This window comes from Mobula birostris, chromosome 6 (assembly GCF_030028105.1).
Source record: "Mobula birostris isolate sMobBir1 chromosome 6, sMobBir1.hap1, whole genome shotgun sequence".
NCBI lineage: Eukaryota > Metazoa > Chordata > Chondrichthyes > Myliobatiformes > Myliobatidae > Mobula > Mobula birostris.
Window position 1 is genome coordinate 45,527,573 of NC_092375.1, and position 11,985 is coordinate 45,539,557.

General features: G+C 38.1%; 1 protein-coding gene across 3 annotated transcripts in view; it reads left to right on the forward strand.

Moving 5' to 3' along the window:
- The window catches only part of LOC140199013 (sodium/potassium-transporting ATPase subunit alpha), a 51,238-nt gene extending 40,709 nt beyond the window's left edge, over positions 1–10,529 (forward strand). For all 3 annotated transcript variants that reach the window (XM_072260391.1, XM_072260390.1, XM_072260389.1), the window contains 10 exons: positions 992–1,128; positions 1,689–1,839; positions 2,692–2,860; positions 3,407–3,561; positions 5,939–6,062; positions 7,279–7,424; positions 8,652–8,782; positions 9,392–9,493; positions 9,635–9,726; positions 10,330–10,529. In XM_072260391.1, the coding sequence (XP_072116492.1) occupies positions 992–1,128; positions 1,689–1,839; positions 2,692–2,860; positions 3,407–3,561; positions 5,939–6,062; positions 7,279–7,424; positions 8,652–8,782; positions 9,392–9,493; positions 9,635–9,726; positions 10,330–10,358 (1,236 nt within the window). In that variant the 3' untranslated portion in view covers positions 10,359–10,529. The remainder of the gene's footprint in view (positions 1–991; positions 1,129–1,688; positions 1,840–2,691; positions 2,861–3,406; positions 3,562–5,938; positions 6,063–7,278; positions 7,425–8,651; positions 8,783–9,391; positions 9,494–9,634; positions 9,727–10,329) is intronic.
- The last annotated feature ends 1,456 nt before the right edge of the window (positions 10,530–11,985 follow it).

An 11,985-nucleotide genomic window follows, 5' to 3' on the forward strand; every position in this document is an offset into this window, starting at 1 on the left:
AATCTTCCGGCACCTGACCCGTAGACACCGACATTTTAAACGTATTTGCCAGGGCCCCTGCAATTTCAACACTAGTCTCCTTCAAGGTCCGAGGAAATATCCTAACCACTTTAATTTGCCTCAAGATAGCAAGCACTTCCTCCTTTTCAATCTGTACAGTTTCCATGATCTCACTACTTGTTTCCCTTAATTCCATAGAGTTCATGCCAGTTTCCTTAGTAAATACAGACGCAAAAAGCCCACTTAAGATCTCCCCCATTTCTTTTGGTTCCGCACATAGCCGACCACTCTGATCTTCAAGAGGACCAATTTTATCCCTTACAATCCTTTTACTCTTAATATACCTGTAAAAGCTCTTTGGATTATCCTTCACCTTGACTGCCAAGGCAACCTCTTGTCTTCTTTTAGCCTTCCTGATTTCCTTAAGTATTTTCTTGCACTTTTTATACTCAAGCTGTGGGGTGTGGTAATAGAAACCATTAAAGCTGATTCCTAAGATGCGTCTGTAAGTGGTTAAATGCAGTCATGGAGACTGACAGTTAAAATGTATTGGAGTAGGTCTGAAGTGATCAATACTGTGCCTTTTTAATGAGGAAATTGAATTTCTGCCCATTTCCTCTTAAAATCAGGACCTAACTTTAGTTGTTCTAAGAATCTATCATTGGGGGACTTTGGACATGTCTTCCTAGTTATTACTAGATTGCTAATGAAGACTAAAATATTCAAGCCAATCCTGCAAAACTTTCTTAGTAACTAATTTGCATATAACTATCACTGCTACCTTTTTATAGGAATGCAGTCATTTCCTCAATCAACTTTAAATCTATTATAATCCTTCTGGACCCCAGTTTATATAATTGTGGCACCTTTTCAAGAGATTTGTCAAATATGTTTAGAGACTTAAATGAGCACATGTGTAATAAGGATCCTCTGAGATGGTATGTATTAAAATGGCAGCAGCTGATTCCCATTTTGAATTTGAACTTTATAGGTGATAATGGTAACAGGTGACCATCCAATCACTGCCAAAGCCATTGCAAAGGGTGTCGGGATCATCTCCGAAGGAAATGAGACTGTAGAAGATATTGCTGCTCGCCTGAACATTCCCCTCAATCAGGTTAATCCCAGGTAAACAATCCATCAATCTTCTAAGAACAATTGTAATATCTTTGCTATCTTTGAGGTCATCTAAGTGTTGGATGAGCTAGAAACCATTTTTTTTTTATTCCTGTGCGCTACTGGACAAGAGTGCTGCAAGTGTTATATCATCTGAAAATTCCCTTGACTCACCTAATAACTAATAAGTCATTCAGCCCATATAGTAACACAATCATGAGGTTCACTGATCTCTGAACAACAGGACTGAAGTTAAGATTGGATATTTCCCTTAAAGCAAGATGGATGATGCAGAATGTAAAATTTCTCAACTTTTTATTGCAAGTGCTAGCCAATAGATCCTCCAAATTTGAGGATATACTCTAGGCTAATCTGACAAGGGTCTTTGATTTGAAACATTACCTCCATTTCTTTCCAGATGCTACCACCACCTGCTATCTCCTGTATTTTCTTTTTCTTGTTCTTGTCTTGTGTTGATAATGTTTTGAATGGCTTTTTTAAAAAAAAAAAATCAACCTAGTTCAGAAGTGAATGACAGCAAATTTTGATGATATTGTTGCCCTTTTTCACAGGGATGCCAAAGCCTGTGTAGTCCATGGTACAGAACTTAAAGATTTGACCCCTGAGCAATTGGATGATATTTTACGCCATCATACTGAGATAGTCTTTGCTCGAACTTCACCTCAGCAGAAGCTGATTATTGTGGAGGGCTGTCAGCGACAGGTAAGAAACTGTTCCATGAAGGAATAAAATACTGCACCCCTGTTACCTGTTACTCATTTAAAAATTGTCTAATTTCGTCAGTTTTTTGGCTCAGTTTAGAGGATTTTGTGGGTGCAGATAATTAAACTTTTTGACATAAATTTTCCCCATGTAAACTTTGCCATTAATTTACTATATGGTAAATGCAGCATTTTGTGCCCGAGCCATATTTTGAGTGCAGCAGGACTTTTTACTGTCATGCAGATAAGGCTCTGCACAGGCTTGTATGCTGGCACATTTTGTGTGCGCAGTATCTATTAATTGCTTAGTAAAGCAGGAAGGCCTGAACAGTACTTTGCTGCACCATTCTGTGCAAGGATAGTTCCAAGTTCAATATGATTGCAATCACTTGACTTGTGGCCACTTGCATGTACACACAAGCTTCCACATTATTATTAAATGCAGAAGTTTGACTTGCATACTAACATTCTTTCCTATAAATGGCAGAACTATCTTCTGCTTCTCCGCAATAAATAATTGTTCTTTTAAATCGGTATGTGCTATTGATGCCATTCAATGCAATATTGTTGAGGTATGCATATGATGTGATTTTTGTGGATTTTATGGCTAGTGAACAGAATCAGCTTAAGGCTGTCTGAAAACACGGAACCTGCTTGTTGGTGACAGCCTGAACATCCTAAATTGCTAAGTCTTTATTAAGGGAAATAATTGTGAGGGAAGGATATTGGTTGGTGGGGGGGGGGGGGGGGGTGGTTGGTGAAGAGGTGGAGCTTGCTATTGTGAAAGGCAGGTCTAAATAGAAATTAAACTGACAATTTTCTATGGCTAACATTTTGACTGACTTTTATGTAGGGTGCCATTGTAGCTGTCACAGGTGATGGAGTGAATGACTCTCCTGCTCTGAAGAAGGCTGATATTGGTGTTGCTATGGGCATTGCTGGCTCTGATGTTTCCAAGCAAGCTGCTGACATGATACTGCTGGATGATAACTTTGCTTCTATTGTTACTGGTGTGGAAGAAGGTAGCTGCAATCTTTTCACAATTAGTTTTCACCAGCAGTGGAAAAAGTTAATTAGTTTGGCATTTTCTGATTTTTATTTCTGTATTACAATAGTATTTTTAGCTTGCTGTTAACATGTATGCATGTCCATTGTTCTAAGTATTACTTAAATGAAAAACAGGAAATTCTACCCTATTAGCAGCTTTGGTTTTTCTGGCTTATGATTACTTCTAGACTTAATGGGTGAAGGTCAGGATTGAAATTGTGGTAGTGTTGCCATTCTTTTTCTAATCAGAGAATGCTTGCAGCTCTTTAATAAAAATGCCCATCTGTAATCCTCATGATATTCTGCTGTCTATGCTGACCAAGCATGGATCACAGCAAACCTATTGCATATGGAAAAGGGGGAGGGCAGAATGTTAGAGTGAAAGGAAATTAGCAATTTTTGATGCTAATACAGACTTTTATCGCATACTATGTTACGTTTAACCAAATGTTTTACTTCCATTGCTTCACTGAAATTTAAGAATTTTTTTTTATAACTTCAAATTTCCTGGTTGTTTTTAGGTCGTCTGATTTTTGATAATCTTAAGAAATCAATTGCTTACACGTTAACCAGTAACATCCCTGAAATCACACCCTTCCTGGTATTCATCCTCGCAAACATCCCACTGCCACTTGGAACAGTTACCATCCTCTGCATTGATCTGGGTACTGACATGGTAAGTTAATAGTTGGTTCCCTTTGCAGTTCTTTGAATTACAAAATTGGTGAAATGTTAAAGCTCTTGAAATTGTGGGTGTTTTACTGATGGCAGCTGAGAAAGCTGTTGCCTCAACTCCAGTGACTCAATTTCAATCCTGACTTCTGTCTGCGTGGTGTTTGTGTGCTCTCTATGGTTGCACCTCCAGCTCCTCCAACGTCCCAATGCTATGCTGGCTTGATAATTAATTGGTAGCTTGTAAATTGTCACTATGGGGTTATTATAGGGTTAGTGTAAATCAGTGGTTGATGGCATATTCCTGTAGCATGAAAGCTTGTTTCAGACTTACTGTGAATGTGAGCCTGTGATTGAAACTGGCAACATTAGGTATTTTGCTACCACTGTTGATGGGTTTAAACCTATATTTGGCATTGTTCTTTGCCTTGCTCTTTAAATAAAATGTAATACCAGTCCATTCAGATTGGTGCCAACATCTCCACTAGTCTCCATAGGCACAGATACACTACAAGGCTGAATGCTTAGTCCTCTGCTCCACTTGCTTTATATTTTTGACTAGGAGGTTAGGCAGAACTCTAATGCCATATTTAAGTTGTCACTGTAGTTGGCTGAATCAAAGCTGGTGAGGGAAGGTGAAGGTTGAGTTGAGTGATACCATAACAACAAAGTCTCGTTTAATGTCACCAAGATCAAGGAGCTGATTCTTGACTTTAGGAGGAGGAAACCAGAGGTCCATGAGCCAGTCACCATCAGAGGATCAGAAGTGGAAATTTAAATTGCTCGTTATCATTTCAGAGGACCTATCCTGAGCCCAGTGCACAAGTGTAATTCTGAAGAAAGCACAGCACTGCCTCTACCTGGAAGTTTGCACAGATTCAGCATGACACCTAAAACTTTGACACACTTCTGTGGGTGTGTGGTGGAGAGTATATATTGGTTGCATCACAGTTTGCCCTTGAGCGTAAAGTCCTACAAAAAGTAGCGGATATCGCCCAGTACGTCACAGGTGAAGCCTTCCCCGCCGTTGAGCACATCTACATACTGTTGCAGGAAATCAGCTTCCGTCAAGGACCCCCACCAGCCAGGCCATACTTGCTGCTACCATCAGGAAGAAGGTACAGGAGCCTCAGGACCCCCACCACCAGGTTCAGGAACAGTTAGTACCCTTCAAGCGTCAGGCTGTTGACCCAGTGGGGATAACTTCACTGAATTTCACTCGCCTCGTCACTCAACTGTTCCCATGAACTATGGACTCACTTTCAAGGACCCTTTATCTCATGTTCTCGATTTATTTATTATTCTTTCTCTTTTGTATTTGCAGTGTTGTCTTTTGCACATTGGTTGTTTGTCCGTTTGGTTGGATGTGGCCTTTTATTGACTGTAGTGTTTCTTCATTTTTTTTTATATATGCCCTCAAGAAAACGAATCTCAAGGTTGCATATGGTGATATATATGTACTTTGATAACAAGTTTACTTTGAACTTTGACGACTCATTTTATATGAACTAGTAGATGCTTTCTAGTACAGTTTGAGTACCCCTGATCTAAAATCTGGGGCCAGAAGTGTTTCAGGTTTTTTCTGAATTGAAATATATAATGAGGTGGAAATGGTGGTCCCAAGCTGACTCTCAATTTGTGTTGCTGGTAAGCAGTTTTTGTCTTGCATTTGTTCATCACGTACTGATGCAGCTGTTCAGGATGTTAGTTTTTCAACGGCCACGATCTTAGCAAACTCATCAAAGAATTTCTCCATTGCTTTGTGATCAGACATTTTATCACCACACATCTTCAAGAATGTTATGCTGTGCCTTGAATTTCTGCACTCAACCCAAATATTCACAATTTCATTCAATTTTCACATTGTCGTGATAAATCTTGTTTCAAGATCAGCATACCATTAAGTGGTGTATATTCACTCTGCTGACAAATCCATTTTTTCAATACACAATTGAGATCTTCACTTTTCACTTTATGCTGTTTTTCTATTTTTCATTAACTTCTCTTCATTACAAATGTGAGGTCACTTCTCAGAACTGTCTGCCATGTGCTGAGACCTGTGCATCGCATGGGAACCTTACACAAATTTTCCATTTGTGACATGTCAGCATACAAAAAAATTTCAGACTGAGATTTTCGGATTTGGTGTTTCAGAGAAGGTGTGATAATACTTTGACAAATTGATCATTCAGCATCTGGCTCACCGGGACAGACTGCGAGTTCACTGAGTTCCCTGGTGAAAGAAAAGTGAATTAAAAGTATTTTGGAATACTGCTGGAAAAACAGTCCAGGAACTGCCACTCTGGCACTGTAACTCCCAAGCATTCTGTAATGTCAAGCTGTTACTGTATCATGGATTTACTAAATTTTATTCTTTTCAGGTTCCTGCCATCTCACTTGCTTATGAGCAGGCTGAAAGTGATATAATGAAGAGACAGCCACGTAATCCCAAGACAGACAAGTTGGTGAATGAGAGATTGATCAGTATGGCATATGGACAGATAGGTGAGGACTGCTTATTGTTCTATTGTTTGCTTACCACTATGTTTGAAAAGCACAGTTTATACATAATGCATACAAGATTTAAAATGAAATATTGCATAATTCAATACAAATCTAAGCTTTGTTATTAATCAGTATTGACTCTTACCTGTCTTTTTAATGAACCAGATTTTCCATTGTCACCTTTCCCCACAATTTGTGCACTTTTTTTTTCCATTTGGCCATATCAATTTTAATTTTTTCTCATGGATTCAAACAGTTTTTAATTTTTCTTTGTGTCCTGTTAATATATTTCAGATAGCTTTCCATTTGTTGCATTAGTTTTTCTGGGACCTTGCCTGTGATTTTGTTTCTGGTGTATGTAATATGGTGTTCCAAATGCCTCTTACAGTTTGTTAAGCACTGTACATATGCAATTCACTGCAGAGTAGATCCTTCCAGCCCTTTGAGCAGCATTGTCCCAGCAACCCCTGACAACTCCGATTTAACCCTAACCTAATCATGGGACAATTTACAACAACCATTTCACCTACCTTGTACGTCTTTGAACTGCAGGAAGAAATTGGAGCACCCAAGGGAAACCCATGCATTCCACTGGGAGGACATACAGACTCCTTACAGAGGATGCTGGGATTGAACTCCAAACTATAACAGCATCAGGCTAACTGCTGCGCTACTGTGGTGCCCACAGTTTTGATGCATGATTTTCAACTTAAATTGTATAATCTTCCTTACAGTTAGACTGTTAACTAAGGGTTATAATAAACATTTAAACTACGTTATTCCCTTGTTGGCCCTAAAATATTGATTCAGAACACTGTCCCTAATCCCCAGTAGAAAGTTGATCTCTTTTATAAGTTGTAATGTTCTAGTCCTTCTAGTTTTCAAGATTTTTATTGCACTTGTTGCAATATATGCACCTCAAGCTGTAACCTCACTGTCATGTGCATTTATGGACTACCCACATAGGTTTTGCATTCTTTTTTATTCTAATTTTATCCTGAGCGCTTCATGTATACTGTACATGTTGCCATTTTTCAGCTGCTGTTAATTTTCATTTTATCTATTGCTTGTCTTTTTTGGCAAGCAATAGATAAAACTCCACAGAAGTTTTCAAATTCTGTGAGCTGGTGCATTAATAGCTCTTACGTATTTAGAAAGAAGTGTTATTTGTGCAAGCAATAGCAACAATTGAAACTAAGAATTGCTTTTGATCCAGGAATGATCCAAGCCTTGGCTGGATTTTTCACATATTTTGTGATCTTGGCTGAGAATGGATTTCTCCCACTTGATCTAATTGGATTACGTGAACGTTGGGATGAGCTATGGGTAGATGACGTAGAAGACAGTTATGGCCAACAATGGGTATGTATAATGCAGTGTATTGATGAAAACTATTTTCAGTTTACTGTGACCTAGTTGCTTCTAGACATATTTACTGGGAATGATGCAGAAAGCTGATGATTGCAAAAGTTCAGCACCTTGAGGAAATTTAAACTTTACAATAAACAGCAACTTGAACTGTCAACTGGAATATCTTACCAGAAAAATAAATTCTGAGTAGTACTTGTTGCCCATAAATTTCATTGGATTCATGGAAAAATGCAATTACTTATTATTTTGAAGTATAATTTATATCTTCAGTGCGAGTGGTTGTTTGGATTTCCAAGTAAAAATGACTGAAAATGCAGTTCCTCACTAGGAAATCACTCTTGACATGGAGTAGATTTAATGGTTAGATGCCTAGCCATAGAACCCAAAGCCCCGTCAATGACTGTACTATTAGCCGTAAAACATTCTTGATACCTGGCTTTTTAAACATTCTTTTAAATGCCTTTGACTATGTAGATACATTTGAGAATTGTTCAAATAGATTTTTAGATTTAGTCAAAAATGTCATGTAATCACCTTTGAAAATGCGAAAAAATCTTTTAAAACAATCAAGTAAGATGCAGGGGTATAAATAACTCTGTATTTTCCCATTTAAAGTAGTTGACCCTATCCAAACAAGTTGAATAATATGCACCAGGCATCCCTGATAAAACGGAGGGTCTGGAACTAGAATACATCCAGCACCTTGGCTTAGGATAATTTTGGTACAACCATAGACTTGTTCCAGAGTCTTGACTTCAGAATTGTAATATATAAATGAGGAAGTCTGCACCAAGCTTACTCAAAAAATGGCAGACAATCAAAAATGTATGCATCTCTAGACCCAGTTCCTCTTTTCAAGTGGAAATCTTTTGATTGCTGATGAATCGATCTAAAATGGACTTCTAATAGGAGCATTCTTCAAGAGAGTACTGATGGTTTCACTATAATTTGAGAAGGTTTACGAATCAAATAGGAGGAAGGTAAAGTTTGACACAAAGGAGTAATTACAACGGGTGAATTTCTTCCTTTATTTCAAGGGATTGGGATATTTATTCATTCTGTCAGAATTTCCACTGTTAGACAGGAGTATCATTATTATGATTCAATAATACAAAATTAATACTTTCATAATGCACTTTTTCCTTCTTGCTGTCTAAGAAGTTTTTTAAATTCAAGCTGATTTATCCTTGCCTAATTTAAACTTTTGTTATTTTTCAGACTTATGATCAGCGGAAAATTGTGGAGTATACCTGTCACACATCATTCTTTGTCAGCATTGTGATAGTGCAGTGGGCTGACTTGATCATCTGTAAGACCAGAAGAAACTCCATCTTTCAACAGGGAATGAAGTAAATATTTTATCATTATGCTTAGAAGAAATAGTGTCTATCAATTAAGCACTTAAAATAGTCATTATGGGATATGTAACAAATCAATTTACTGAAGAATAAAATTTGCTTTTTGCATTAGCTGATTGGGGTGGAATCCTAATGGAGTGCATGTGAGCCTACCATGAGCATGAACCAGGATAAGGGGAGAATAAACTTAAATATCTTGTAAATGTCCTCAATTATTCTGTAGCTAAATGCACTTAGTCATTTCATCTATTGTCCCTGGATTATGCCAAGTTGTGTAATCCATGTTGCTGTAATATTGGCTTCTGCATTTTGGTGTTGGGAGTGTTATCAGCCAACTGTCCCCCACCACATAACATGTGGTTTTATTGTTACCACTTCCTTCCCTGAAATCCAAAGAATTGATCATAGTTACAGAATAGTGTCATATTTGTATGATTGATCAGTCTGTTGCCTTGAGTTCTAAATACATGGAGGTCATTAGATCTGCTGAATGTTGCTGGCTCTAGTAAAACTACCATAGAGCAGATTGATGTAAAGATGAAAGATTCTGTTGGGTCTATTGGGTGACCAGTTGCATTTAATAATGATTCTTTTTCACAGGAACAAGATTCTAATCTTCGGTTTGTTTGAAGAGACAGCACTTGCTGCTTTTCTTTCATACACTCCTGGCACTGATGTAGCACTCAGGATGTTCCCACTCAAGTAAGAGGTTCCTGCTTTTGTTCATGCATTTGGTTCCTGGAATAACGGTTAATAGTAAGCAACTCTGTAGTGCTCATATTGTAGCACCTTTTTAATTTTTGGTCTTTTTCATTTTGTAATGCAGTTATTGTTTCCTTTCAGACCCAGCTGGTGGTTCTGTGCATTTCCATACAGTCTTATAATATTTCTTTATGATGAAGCACGAAGATTTCTCCTCCGTAGGAACCCTGGAGGTAATCTTTGTCATTTTTTGCCAAAAGTAATTAATACAAGTAATCAAGCTGTAATGACCTTTGTAGAAGCTTTGCTGTATTTGGATGCAATATTTCTCCTGTCAGTTTACACTGCCTCATTTTCCCGAGAGCTTAACTTCTCATACTCCTGATGTTTTTAAGGTTAAATTCCAGCTGGTCATGTTGGCAGGTGCAGTGCTGCAAATTGTGTGGGGCGTACAAAGTTGGTATCTTTGTGCTGTTCTATACAAACCAAATTTGACCAGGGTGTCTCAAACTTGCTTTTGGTAGGGGTGTAAGCAACACATCAAACAAGATAACGGTATCAAGGGAGTTGGAAATGAAGAAGAATCCCTACTCCCAATTGATTTCCAAGCAGGCTTCATTGATAGCAATGTGTTTGGGTTTTGGGTAAAAACGTGTTTAAATTCAACCATAATAGAATAGCCTTTGAAATGTATTGTTTTGGGAATAAGATAACATAAACAGCATCTGTAGGGTCAGAATACTTTGGTTGAAGGGAATTTGCAAACGATTATTTTCTTGAAATTTACACTTTGAAATTACATTGCCTAACTTAATCTTCCTTTTTATTATTACTAGGTTGGGTGGAGCAAGAAACGTATTACTAGAAGAACAAATGCTAATACATTTCAACAAGTTTGTCTGCCTTAACTGTTAAACATTACTAAAGTGCTAATTGTGAGTGGAGATGAACTGTTTTGTAAGAAACAGAACAAAAGTCAGTAGTTTTATATAAACTTTTTACAAGTATAACTTAAATAAATTGAATTGTCAATTTATCTGCTGTTTTTTGTATTTCATGTCATTACATTTAATATTTGCTAGCAGTGCTTGTTACACTCAAATATTTTGCCTGTTCCAACACTAATAATCAGTGCTAAATGAGGACAGCGTGGTAGCAGTGTTTAGCGCAACTCCTTACAGTACCAGTGACCCCGAGTTCAGTTCCTGCCACTGCCTGAAGGAGTTTGTATTCTCAGTGACCATGTGTGTTTCCCGCAGGTGCTCCAGTTTCCTCCCACAGTCCAAACACCTACAAGTCGGTCGGCTTATAGGTCTTTGTAAACTGTCCCCTGATTATGCTGGTATTAAAGTGGGGTTGGGGGGTGGAATTACTGGGCAGTGTGGCTCAAAGGGCCTATTCTGCACTGTATCTCAAATAAAGTAATAATTGTGCACATTTTGTGCATTCTTTTATTGGTGCTTTACAAGCTAACTTTGTATCACCTTTGACTTCAACCAGGAAGTGATTTCAGCACCTGATAGAAATGTAAGCTTTAATTACACACATTCGAGTATTTGCTTAATGTGTTGCATGTACCAGCTGGTTTAGAAACAATGAGGAAGTAACCCTAGTACCTGACATTCATTGTTTAGAAATGTAGACTAATTGTGGGTAGGATACTGGTTGAACGCTAGTTCAGGTTTCTTGGAAGGTAGAAAAAGCACTCAGGTTCATAACCATGGCAAATCATTGATGTATACATATGGCTCGCATGATCCAGTGTAAAATAAAGATCATCAGGCCCAGTATAATTCAGAGTACAGTTATGAGAATAATACCTCATCTTATATATAAAAAAAAATGCTGGCTGTCTTTTAGGCAAGTAGAGACTTTAGGTGATGTGATTAAAATATTTTAAAACTCATAATAAGGTTTATAAAAGCAAATTAATTTGACTTGGAGTTTGGAAAGAATGCTGAGCCTGTATACAGGTTGCCAAAGCATTGAATGATTATAGATATGAGCCAGGTTTTTCTTTGTCTCAAGTTTTGTTCACCTTGTGAGTAATTATTTGTTGGTGCACTTGATGCAGCTTTTAGCAAGCATTTATTTCTAGGCTCTGCAAGTGTCAAATCATGCCTCTTAAAAGATTAATGCATTCTTGGAGGAATGCACTGACATGTATAGGATGATCTGAGATGTCTTTTTTTTCCCCCCCCAAAGAATGAGGTTTCTCTTCCACCACCATTGATGCTGCCCTCGCCCACATCTCCATTTCCTCTACGTTTGACCTTGCTCTAGCCTCTTGCCGTCTGGGATACAGTTTCCCTTGTCCTTGCCTACCACCCCACAAGCCCCCATTTCTCACATATCATTCTCCATGACTTCTGCTTTCTCCAACAGAACTCTAAACATATCTGTCCTCCCACCCTGCGTTCCATAGGAATCACTCTGTGACTCTCTTGTCCATTTCTCTTTCCTGGCACTTATCCCTGAAGCATGACAGGTGC